Source organism: Microcebus murinus, chromosome 16 (genome assembly GCF_040939455.1).
Source record: "Microcebus murinus isolate Inina chromosome 16, M.murinus_Inina_mat1.0, whole genome shotgun sequence".
Lineage (NCBI taxonomy): Eukaryota > Metazoa > Chordata > Mammalia > Primates > Cheirogaleidae > Microcebus > Microcebus murinus.
The window spans coordinates 4,625,960-4,638,685 of NC_134119.1; the positions used below are offsets into that span (position 1 = coordinate 4,625,960).

The window sequence follows — 12,726 nt, forward strand, 5'->3', positions numbered from 1 at the left end:
CCCTCAAACCACAGGAGGAGTTTTGAATGCAGACTCTCACAAGCGGCCTAGGCTCTCCTTCACCCAATTAGTAAAGCAGTGCCTGACTTACAAAGGTCACAGCACAGATTTATATTTTCAGAGGAGTCCATCAGGATACATTTATATGCCAAAAAATCAATTCAACCAACAGAATGAGAATTCAAATAAGCCTCCACAAGGACAAACCTTAGGTTTTTCAGCAAATTCCTCTTTTTTATTCTTGTGTATGCTTCTATTTCAAATGATCATACCAAACACTGAAAAGATGACAAAGTCCAGGGTTATATCCCTTCTTTGAGTTGCCAGGAGAAGAAAACAATGACAAGAATATAGACTATATAGTCTATTAGTCACTGCTGGGAAATACTGCAACAAAAACCTACAGGAGCTTACATTCTCACAGGGGAGACCCACCAGTAAGTAAATGAAGCACAGGGAGAGTAAAACAATGCATGGAAGTGATATACAATTTGTACGATTTGAGGTGATGTATCAAAAAACATTTTGGATACATTTTGGATACATTTTGGATCAAAATGTATCCAAGAATACTCAGGAAAGGTCAGTAGAAGTAATCAGCTTTTAAAAAAAAGGTTCATTAATTAAATATGCTGGAGCCCACTAGGATAAAGTGCTAGTAGTGTGGTTCCTAATCTCAAGGGGTTTTCCACCTTTCTTCTTCAGCTAAAATAAACTTTAATCTCAAGTTCTCAAGCTAGGAACACTAAAAGGTACTGTGTTCAAGCCTCCTCACATGATCCAGGAAGCCAAAGCTGAGGAGGCTATCAAGTGCCTTAGGGGACAGCAAGGATAGGAGCCCAAGGCTCCCCTGGCAATGCACAGCACACAGGCCCAGGAGTCTGAAAAGGTGAACTTACATTCCACTGCAAGTCCTGGGCCTAGGTTCTCTCCTCTCCAAAACACAGATGATCATAATACTGACTTCTCAAGTAGGTACTATTCTATTCCTTCCCTTTTTCTACTATATTATAAATGCCTAATGATGTGACTGGCTAAAACAGTACACAACTAACCCAGAAACACACAGTTTGTATGATAGGTATTAAGGAAATAAAAGAGAGTAGGGATTGGGGTGACAGAAGGAAGACATATTTGATAGTATTAGCACATAATTTTCAACACTAATAAATAAATGACTCACAATGAGAAGTGATCAAGTTAGTTCACAAGTTAAGTTCTTAGGGGGAAACACAGAATTTGCAGAAAGATTTTTTGAAAGTCAGTCACAGTCACTCTAATGTCCCAGAGCAACTACACTTTATGTAAGAGGTGCCAATAAGACAATTACTAGACTACAAAGCACGTTTCCTTTCTTTTTCTGTGCTGTTTCTCTTTCAATCCTCTTCCTCTATTCCTATTCCTAATCCTCCTGGCATCTTCTTAACAACATAATAAACAGGAAAGCCAAAGGCAGTCACATCCCCACTCACCTTTTATGGGAAGAATATAGCCAGCATAATGCTAAGCAACATGGGCTTTGCAGTCAGACTGACCTTGGTTCAAATTCCAGTTTCACCCTAACTCAGGATCATAACTTACGATAATAACTTAAGGATCATAATTGTACCCACTTCCGAGGCTTGCAGTAAGAATTAAACATATGATGAGATGAGATGGCAAATAAGAAAAAGACAAAATGAAACAAAAAATTTAATGAAAATTAATTTTATAAGATAAAAAAAGTTAAAAAAAAAAAAAAGAATTAAATATATGAGCACTTAGAAAGATGCCTAGCACACAGTATAAGCTCACCAAGTGACATACCTCAAATGCCATTTTCCCTATGAGAGCCAAAGTCCAAAGAAGAATTAACAAAGCTTTTCCTAAGCTACCCATGGGGACAGGCCATAAGTATCCAGTCCCCATTTTCCTTCCTTGCCCCCAAGAACTAAAGGCTGGAAACTTTAAGAACCAGGACTTCTTCCCCAGTTCTCTACCCAATCCAGCGCCTGGCCCACAGGAAGCTCTCAGAACATGGTGACTGAACCAAAGCTGAATCACAGTCATGTTAAATTCCCCAAAAGGAATCATGCATCCATGAAGAAAACCTCAAACGATAAGTTGTGCAAAATGAAGAAATTCAAAATACCTCCAATTTGGACAATCATCTATTGTATACAGATGGCCCCCAACTTAATGATAATTTCACTTACCATTTTTCAACTTTACAATGGTGTGAAGCCATCACAATTTCAATATACTTTGAATCTTGATCTTTTCACAGGCTAGCAATATGAAGTAATGAGATATTCAACACATTTTATTATAAAACAGACTTTGTAGTAGATGATCTTGCCCAACTGTAGGCTAACCTAAGTGTTCTAAGCTTGTTTAAAGTAGGCTACGCTAAGCTATGATGTTTGGTAGGTTAGGTGTATTAAATGCATTTTTGACTTGGGATATTTTCAACTTACAATGGGTTTATCGGGACATAACACCATCATATGTTGATGAGCATCTGCACAAGATTACATCCGTGTGTGTCTCTAAATCCTTTCTGATCCAATTCATATGCTTGGGAAGTTCCCAAAGTATACCTCATACAGAATAAAACAGTACTCTTTAGTCACCTTAAGTCTACCTCTTTCAGCATTTGAGAGAAGTCTCTAGTTATGTATTAACTTACCTTTATTTGTTTCTCTGCCCAAGGCAATGGCCGGTCAGGCGCATGCAGAACTAAAGGCTTTGTTGCTCCACTTATAAAGTTTAAGGTGGCACCTATAAAGACCATTTATAACATCCTTATCTTAATAAACACCCTTTAGAACTTCTCTAATTCCCCTCTACAAATTTGCGAGCCTGCATTGGTGGTATAGTGGTGAGCACAGCTGCCTTCCAAATTTGCAAGCCTATGAAATCTCCATCGCACACGATCTCTGCCTTACCTTCCAAAGACTGGATAGGAGAATTATGATTCACAAGTTAACGTTTTCTAAATATATAGAATCATGAAATACCGCCAAAATCTGATATAAAAGTGAATATTCACTAGGTAAATCAAAGCATACTCTGGAGTCATCAGCCTGAATTTTTTTTTAAGTATGATAAAGAAATCTCTTAATGAATTGATGTTTTTATGAAATTATCCTGACAGCCATTAACACTTCCTTAATGGTTATAAATTCTCTGCCTCCCTCCCTCAAGAATGAACCCCTTTATGAGTTAATGCTAAAGAGTTGATAGTGGTATAAGAGAAAGTACAAGGGCTTTGGCACTTAACAAACCTGGGTTAGATTCCTGCACCACCATTTACTACTGTGGCCCCATCTAGGGGCAAGTTATCTAGGGCACTTGAGTAAGTCATCTTATTGGATTGTTAAATAGATTAAATAGTTAGATAAACAACACATAGCATATACCTACCATAGTCCCCAGACTCTGTGTCTATCTTCTAGAATTAAAGCATTTATCTTCCAGAAATGTTTATTCTTGCCATACCTTTTCTTTACCCTCATATTGCAAAATGTATGTTAGCAAAATGTATGTCAACTGCTTTTAACTCTAGACCCAACCCAATGGGGATGGGGAGGGTACCACTTTATCCCCTGCAAATATTCCCTCTACTCCCAGCTCCCTAGGTTCCATTTTCTTTTCCCCTCCATTCTCTGAGCACCCTTCAGCCTTTAAAGACAACTCAGGTAATTCAAATCTAGGTAAATGGTCCAGGGATACAATCTATTGTCTTAAAGTACAATCTAAAAGATGCAAACAGCAGCAGTCTCAATATCCCACCCCCAAAATACTTATTCCCCTAACCCCCCTTCCAAGATGGGCGACAGTTGTAGGAGCCTAATGGAATGCCAACAGTGTGGTAATTCAAACCCACTACTGGCATCAGCAGAATGCGTCCCCACCATCAACACTTGGTGCCCACATGGGCATGCACACACATACCAGAAGCCTGATGAAGACAATATTTGACACAAATAAAAACTAACCAGCTAATCAAAAATTGATATTAACCTTTTGAAAGGATGATAGAAAATTCTAGGAAAGTATTTCTATAGCTTTACAGTTCTGTATAATTAATGTATTATTAAAAGAAAATTGTTCGAGGTTCTCCTGAGTCCATGTACCACTTTCTCAACAGCTTCCTCACCCCCCACCTCCCATGCTCAGAGGGAAAACTCTAAAGCACCATAAGACATCATTTCTAGACAACAGCTTCTGTTAAAACAATGCATTTAACGTTTTGAAAAATAGATATTCTAGAGATACTATTTTGCCACAATTGATTTTTTTAAAAAATTAAAAATGAGTTCAGTAACAAGTTCAGTAACTTTGTTTCCATAACAAAGGTCTTCAAACAACTCCTGCTTCTGTTAAGCCAGCTGCCCAGGTAAAAACTTCAAAGAATGCACATACCCACTGAGCAAGGGCCAAAGCAATCCTAGTTATGCCATGCTGATGACAGTCTGAAAGGGGCCTAAAATGATAGAAAAATGAAGAAGCCAGCCTGGAAACCATAATGCAACTTTGTTTTTAACATAATCCCCAGTGCAAAATAACTGTGCGGAAGGCTTTTATTTTATTTTATTAAAGACACTCTATGGCAACCTTGTCTTGACTAATGGAACTCAGCACTCTTTGTGTTCATCTTTCTTGTCATCTTGCAGAAAGCTGTGCTCATTTGTTCCAAATCATGGTCACTCTTTAGACAGCAAATTTTTCAACAAATAGGCGATATATGAGGCAATCTTGGAGATAATTCCTTATGTAAAAATTCAAGTTTCAGGTTCTAAAAATCGAGCGTAGGGGTAGTATTTGAACGATAGCCAATATAATCTACTCCCTTGACTCCTCCCCTAATTTTCAACTACTTAGTGGTAATAATGCAGGGTCGAAGTTCTCGGTATTTTTGCCTTCAGCATTTGAAGGAAAGATGTTATATAATAGTAATAAATAAGAGATGGGGTTAATAATGTTTAAGAGTTCAGCTCTTTAATAAGCATCAATTCAGACTAATTGTTTTAATAAATCCACGCTTGGATGAAAAACAACCAGGTAATTATGAAGATAACTGTGATGTCTGTTACAACCACTCACATCAAGGAAACATTACCACTTTCCAAATATAAGCACATGCCCAAGAACTATACATTTTTCCCCCTAAGGAGTTAGCTGCGGGGGGGGGGGGGGGGGGGGGGGGGAGGAAGTGAATAAGTAGATAAAAGCAAGTTAATTTCTTGTTCACATTTTTCTCCCAGGAATAAGATTTCACAAGTAAACAGTACTATCTATGAAGATTTAAGTTTGACTCAAGTTTAATAAGTTTAATGCCGCTTGCTTTTGATTAGCAAGCTGGTTAATAATTAAATAAATGAAGATAATTTATTCAGGGTGGATTTAAACCACTACCATAAAGAATCTTAAGCACACTGCTGACATTTTGTTGTGCTGTAAAACACAGTCTGCTCTATGTGATCATGAAATGTTAAGGAAATCAGTGCTATACTAAAGCTAAAGAATTAATGCTGTACTTAGCATCTGAAAGACAATTTCTGCTTTGAATGGACTATATCCACAGGGTTTTAGATTTTTTTAAACTTCCTAAACAATCCTAAATTACACATCAACTTGAATGGCTGAAATAAGGATTCTAAGCCTACTGTCCTTACACAAAAGATAATGTCCCTAAACTATCATTTATAGTGCCTAAGTTTCCATTTTCTCCCAAAAGTGATAATCAACCATACCAATCCATTGGTGCTATCCTACCGGGGAGCCCTGCTGACCAATGACAGTACTATCCAAGACTTCTTGAAGGCCACTGTTTTAGTCTCAAAATAAAGCAAAGGTAAATGGCTTCACAGTGGGTTTAAACCTTCAGCGGGTGAGAATGGTTAACAGACCACTCCCAGTGACAGTATCATTGCCAGAGGGGTGTGCTGCGATATGAAGGAAGATCAAGTCTTGGACAATGACCAAAAAATACAAAGCACACTATTTACCACAGATGGAATCTGATGAAAGGGAGGGAGAGAAGAAAGAAGAGATATTTAATGCCTTGAAAGTGACTCACTCATTCAGTTCTTCTTGAGCTGGACAACAAGTTGGATCTTAGAGTGAGGAGACAGAAAGGATTAGGCCTTGGAAGAACTGAGATCAACAGAAACAGCAACAATGAAAAAAACAACACACATACATTCCACAGGTTTCTAAATACCTCTACTCTCAGAAAGATACCCTAGTCTGAAAGAGCTTCCACTAATGCTGACTTCTGAAAAATACCTCATGAAAATCAACTTTATTTTTTTTTCATTTTTAAAATTTTCTTTTATTTTTAAATTCTTTTTTTTTGTTTGTTTCTTTTTCATCTTTCACCACTATACTAGCGAGGAGAAAAATCAACTTTAAATCTAGGCAAATCCACTGTTGCATGATTCTTTTAGGAAGCCACCAATCTTTCTCCTTTTGATATTTAACACAATATAGCATAGTACTTTCTATAAAACTTGAAAAGGTCATATAAATTTGTCTTCTGTTTCTCTTCTGTAACATTCTTAAATTTAATATACCACACAGAATTCCCAAGATTAAAAAGAATTTGACGGTATACAACTCTATACCATCATCTTAGGCTTAAAAGATATTGTTTTTCCCTCTGAAACCTTTAAAATAGGCATTTTAGTTATTACCTTCTTAAGCAAAGTTATCTTAGAAGTTCGATTCATCTGGATGAACCACCAGAAATCAGAGTCATCACCCTGAGTAACCTGAAGAAACCAGTTAAATGTGCCAGTCCTAACCCTGAAATGAATTATCTCTATATAGTAAACCAGAGTACTGAGTCTCTATTCTAATTTTATTGTCTTGGCATTGAGTTTAAAACCAACCAATCAACAAACAAAACACCTCATAAGGGGATTTACACATGCCGGCAGGTACCTCTTCTAAAGTTATGAGCCAATAGTAGTCAACAATTTGATACCACTTCTCTTGGACCACTTCCCTAGCAAAATTATCCAATGACTTGGGCCATCATTACTTTGGCCAACCCAAGACCAGAGAGCTCACTCTCTTCTCTGCTATATCTTTCAGGTAAAGAGTCTGAAGTGATGAAACCAGTTGTCTAAATACAACCACCAATCTCTCTATAGTACTATACATTTACAAAGCACCTGAACAGCCATAGTATCACCCCTAAACAACAACAAAACTTTCTATAGGAGGCAAGGTAGACACGCATATCATCCCCAATGACTGAAGAGTGACCCAGGCTTTGGGGAATGAACTGGCTAGCCCAAGGTCACATATCTTTAAGTGAAAGAACTGGGACAAAAACTTGAATTTACAAACATAACATTAGAGAAGGGGTTTGGGGTTTGAGGGAGTCAATCCAAGGAAGAGAGACTGTTTGAGGAGAGTTAACACAATTTTAACTTAAACACTGGTTGTGTCTATGCACAAAGGGCCTTCAGATCTGACTCCTGTATACTCACCAGCCTTGTCTCCTCCCGTGCCCTGCAACCACAACGATGCTCTTTGCCGCTGTGATTCAGAACTACTAGTGGCATCCCAAAGGAGTCCAGCCATCCCAGTGTTTGTGCCTCTACGCATGCAACTTCCTGCTCCTGAAACACTCCACACCCCTTTCTTCTTTTAGCTTGCTTATATCTGATCTTTATAACTCAGCTCAAATGACACCTCTTTCAGGAGTTGACCTCGTGCTCCTGGAGCACTCTGGATTACCCATCACTGCACCATTCTGGCTGATTTTCTCATCCCCCTTCCCCACATGTAAGGCAGTAAGCAGGCGGTTGAGGGAGAACAGGGTAGTACAACTGATGTGACTTGGCTTCTCCTGGTACCTGACACATGGAGCAGGTACTCAGATATGTTTGTGGACTAACTGAACATGCCAATTCACAGGAGTAGCCAAGCCAGGCTTCCTGGGCAGAGAACTTCAGACAATGCAGGACACTGCTCACCACATTCACATTAACATTTGGACTCCTTTCCAGCCTGGCTCCTCCACCAGAAGGCCCTAAGAACGAACATCATGCCATCTCAAGTACTACTATGGAATTATGACCCGTGTTAGGTTTTTGTGGGGGTTTTTTGGGTTTTTTTAAATTTTAAGTGGAAAGCCTTTGGTTCCTTATACATTCAGAGTCATTTCAGGTTGTTAACCCAGAAGACAAAGTGACAGCCACATTTCTGTAGTATGCCCCTGGGGTCAGAAAGCATAATGGTTAAGAGTGAATTCTTAAGTCTGAGCTCAAATGTACATTTTCAAACTGGGTAACTTTGGGCAAGTTGCCCTAGACTACTTCCTGACGGGATATATAAACGGGGGTGCCTCTGGCCAGTATTCATTTCACAAATACCGACTGAGCACCTACTGTGGGCCAGGCGCTAGTGATACAGATTGGAGACCTGGCCATCCAGTCTAAAGTACACCTCCACCAGGTCAGCCTGCTTTATTTCCTTCACAGCATTTAACACTCCGCAATGACCTTGTTCACTGGTTTCCCTCCCCTCACTGGAAGGCAAGCTCCATGAGCGCAGAGGCCTTGTCCTTCTTGTTCATCCTTCACTTCCCCAGTGCCTACCACACACAGTTGGTCAATACATGGGACAAGAAGTAATGAGCAAGGCAGACAAGGTCCTTATAACCTCGTGGCCCTTGCATTTTGGTGGAGAAGGTACAGGAAAAAATGACATAAAAAAATATACGGGTACAAATTACAGAGGTGATAAGTGCAAGGAAAAAAGGAGGACCGTGGCTTCCCCCAAACGCAGGTGTGGCCCTAGGCTTCCTCAGGCTCCAGGCAGCTCTGGAGAGGAAAATGTCCCACCCCTGGCAGCCTCCTCCGTCAGCTGCACGGAGGCCAGTGAGCATGAGGAAGACTGAGGGAAAGTTGTGCCAGTCCCATCAGAACTCCCGAGGAAGCTCCACTCCTTTATTGGCTCAACAGATATGTATTAGGCACCTAACACGTGCTGGGCACTGGGCAAGAACTGGCAAGGTCCTGTCCTCATGGAGTTTCCCTTTTAGTGCCCAAACACAGTGATGCCGGGTAGCGCGCAGTGCGGGGCTCACCGCGGAACAGGGTGGTGTGGCAGGGCATGACAGCAGGTGCCCACGCGGGCTGGGGGGTCGCGGCAGGCCTCTCTGGGCCGGGGACATCTCAACTGAGACCCGAGGAGGCCAACCTTGTGCAGAGCACAGTTAGAAGCTTGCAGGCAAAGGGAGCCGCCAATGCTCACACTGCAGCGCAGGAGACCACGGAGTCTTCACAAGTTACCACGGCAACTGTGACAAGTGCCCCGGCAGGCCGGGGCGAGGAGGAGCAGGCCCCGGGCTCCCGCACATGGCCCTCGCGGGTCCGGGCAGCTCTTGACGGCGCCGGGGCGCGGGGCGGACGCCAAGGCCCGCCCGGACCCGCCGCCCCCCGCGGCCGCGCCGTCGGGACGGGGGCCGGGCCGACGTCCCTCCGAAAGTCGGGGTGGGGGCCGCGGGCCGGAAGGTGGCGGGCCTCCGGGGCTTACCTCGGAATTTGAGCTCGTGCTGCGGCTCGAGGCTCAGGACCTGCTCCACCTTCGCCATGTTCCTCGGCGGCGGGGCACCTTTGGCGGGGAGACCCCTGAGAGGTCACCTGAGCGGGAAGCGTTAATGCTGCGCCCCCTTTAAATTTTACGAGGGGGGGGGCCGGCGGGGCGCGGGCGGGGGTCGTCGACGGGGTGCGCGCGGGGGGGGGCAGCCTACGCGGTGCAGGCGCAGGGGCGGAGGGCGAGGGCGAGGCCGCGGCGCCCGGCGAGTGACGGCACGCACGCACGCACGCACGCACGCACGCAGCGGCGCGCGCGCGCACGCAGCAGGCCGGCCGGCTCCGGCGGCGGGAAGCTGCACCCTGCGCCTGCTCCGGGGGCGGGGAGGAGAGCTGCGCGCGCTGAGCACCTCCGGGCGCAGTGCGCAGGCGCAGCACAGCCATGGGGGCGGGGCGGCTGTGCAGCAGGGGGCGGGGCTTCGCCCAGCTCGGGAGGAGGGGTCTGTCAGGGTGTCCAGAAATGATGACAGCCACCAGGAAAAGTATTTATTAAGGGCCCGCTGGGGGACAGCCGTTTTGTTCAGTGCTTTATTCAGTAATAATAAGAATAAACCTCCACTTTTATATTGCTTATGTAGTGCCAGACACTGTGAGAGACTTTGAATGGTAATGAAAGTACTTCTTGTAAGAAACATGGTGTTTATGGTGAGTGATATGTGCTAGGCACTGCGACATATCGTAAATAATAATTATAAATATCATAAACTACCAATTATTATTGCTTACTGATTTTTGTCCCACTCTGCTGAATGCTTTCAGTAACGACAACAGCAACTATAATAAATACAAGCTACTCTACAGTATATGTTTATTATGTAACAAGCACTGTGCTGAACGCTTTACTGGTAAATACCGTATGTTTATGCAACAAATATTTTAAGTATAATGATCAGAAAAGTTGACCTTTATTCCTACCCTCTTGCTAGAGCCGAGTGAAGAGACACAAATAAATTACATGAATAAAAATTGCTGGGAATCCAGATCTGCTTGACCTCAAAAGTGGACACTCTATTATTACCATTTAAATTGTATTTCATTATATTATGTTTGTTATGTAACATAGGTATCTTTAATAATCTCCTACACAAACATAGGTGGGTGAAGCAAGCATAGCAAATTGTTAACAGTGGTTGATTCTACAGGGCAGGTATATGGATGTTTTTTGTACTGTTCTTCCACTTGCCCATGTACTTGACATTTTTCATAATAAAAAGCTTTTTTAAAGAATAATCTTTGTCTTTTAACTGAAGCATTTAGTCCATTTACACTTATTATATTTACCAATATATCTGGATTTATTTCTACTATCTTATTTCTATTTATCCCATCTGTTTTTCCCCCCTTCTCCTTTCTTGATTCTTTAGGGTTGACTTTTTTCTCATCCTGTTTTTCTTCTCAGAAAAGATTTATTTCTATTGTTTTGCTGGTTTCCTTAAAATTTTTGATATGCATACTTATGAAGTTCCAATATCTTTAAAATACCTTTTTTCTGCTCCCTTAAATTATTAGGACTTTAGAATAATTTAACTCTAATCACCTGTCTCCCAAATTACATGCCTTAATTGTAGTGTATGTTAAGTTTAATCTTTTCTATTTAAACCCCCTGAGCCTGGTATGGTGGAGTGTGCCTGGAGTCTCAGCTACTTGAGAGACTGAAGCAGGAGAATTGCTTGAGCCCAAGAGTTCGAGGCCAGCCAGCAAGAAAGCAAGTCAAGTGTGTGAAACACTCAGACTTTCTCCTGTCATTGAAGGAAAGAAGGAAAGAGGGAGGAAGGGAAGGGCAATATTGCAAGACTCAATCTCTAAAACAAAAAATTAAAAATATTTTTGTGAGGGTTCACTGGTGCACACTCTGTTTTTATGTGTCTGCAAATGACTTTATTTTGCCCTTGTTCTTGAAAGATGTATTGGGTTACTTGCTAGAATGACAGTTCTCTCTCAGTACAGTGAAGACACCATCCTCTGTCTTCCTGCTTCCCTCATCACTCCTCAGAACTCAGATGACAATCTCACATCCTTCCTTCAAAGATTATCTGTTTTTTTCCTCTGTTCTCATGTTCTACAGTTTTATAATGATGTATTTTTTTGTTTTGTTTTGTTTTGTTTGAGACAGCGTCTCACTCTGTCGCCCTGGCTAGAGTGCTGTGGCATCAGCCTAGCTCACAGCAACCTCAAACTTCTGGGCTCAAGCGATCCTCCTGCCTCAGCCTCCTGAGTAGCTGGAATTACAGGCATTCACCACCATATCCGGCTAATTTTTTCTATATATATTTTTAGTAGGCCAATTAATTTCTTTCTATTTTTAGTAGAGACTGGGTCTCACTCTTGCTCAGGCTGGTTTTGAACTCCTGACCTCAAGCGATCCTCCCGCCTTGGCCTCCCAGAGTGCTAGGATTATAGACCTGAGCCACCGCGCCCGGCCATGATATATCTTTTGATTTATCCTGCCTTGAATTCTTTGGGTTTTCTGAATTCATTGACTGGTGTCTTTCATTATTATTGAAAATTTTCAGACAGTACTTTTAAAATTTAATTTTACATTTTTGTGGTGGTAAAATACACATAACATACAATTTACCATCTATCATTTTAGTTGTACAGCTCAGTGGCATAAGTGCATTCACACTGTTCTACAACCATCCCTATCATCCCTCTCCTGAACTCCTTTCTTATAAAACTAAGACTCTGTACCCTTTAAACAGTAACTTCCCAGACCGTCTCCCTCCGCCCCCAGCAACAACCATTCTACATTCTGTCTTTATGAATTTGAATACTCTAGATACTTCATATAAGTAGAATCATACAATATTTCTTTTTAGGCCTAGCTTATTTCATTTAGCATAAAGACCTCAAGTTTGATCCATGTTGTAGTATGTATGAAAATATCTCTTTTAAATATTATCTCAACTTCATTCTCTCTTTAACATCAGGAAGTCTGATTGGTAGTTTATTCAACTAATAGTTTTCAAACTGTAGGTTGTTTTCCAAGAGTGGCCTATAAAATAATCGTATTAGGTTGTTACCAGCATTGAGAAAGAAAGAGAAAAGAAAATATTGCAGTGCATTGTATTATTTCATGAAACTTTTATTCCAGTTGCATTTGTTAACATACTTATACACCTATCTGTAT

The 12,726-nt window shown here is 41.5% G+C and overlaps 1 protein-coding gene across 1 annotated transcript in view; it reads right to left on the reverse strand.

Annotated features, from left to right (window-relative positions):
• VAPB (VAMP associated protein B and C) overlaps positions 1–9,752 on the reverse strand; it is a 48,732-nt gene extending 38,980 nt beyond the window's left edge. The window contains exon 1 of the mRNA XM_012770453.2: positions 9,538–9,752. Coding sequence (XP_012625907.1) covers positions 9,538–9,595 — 58 coding nt within the window. The 5' untranslated portion in view covers positions 9,596–9,752. The remainder of the gene's footprint in view (positions 1–9,537) is intronic.
• Between the last annotated feature and the right edge of the window lie 2,974 nt (positions 9,753–12,726).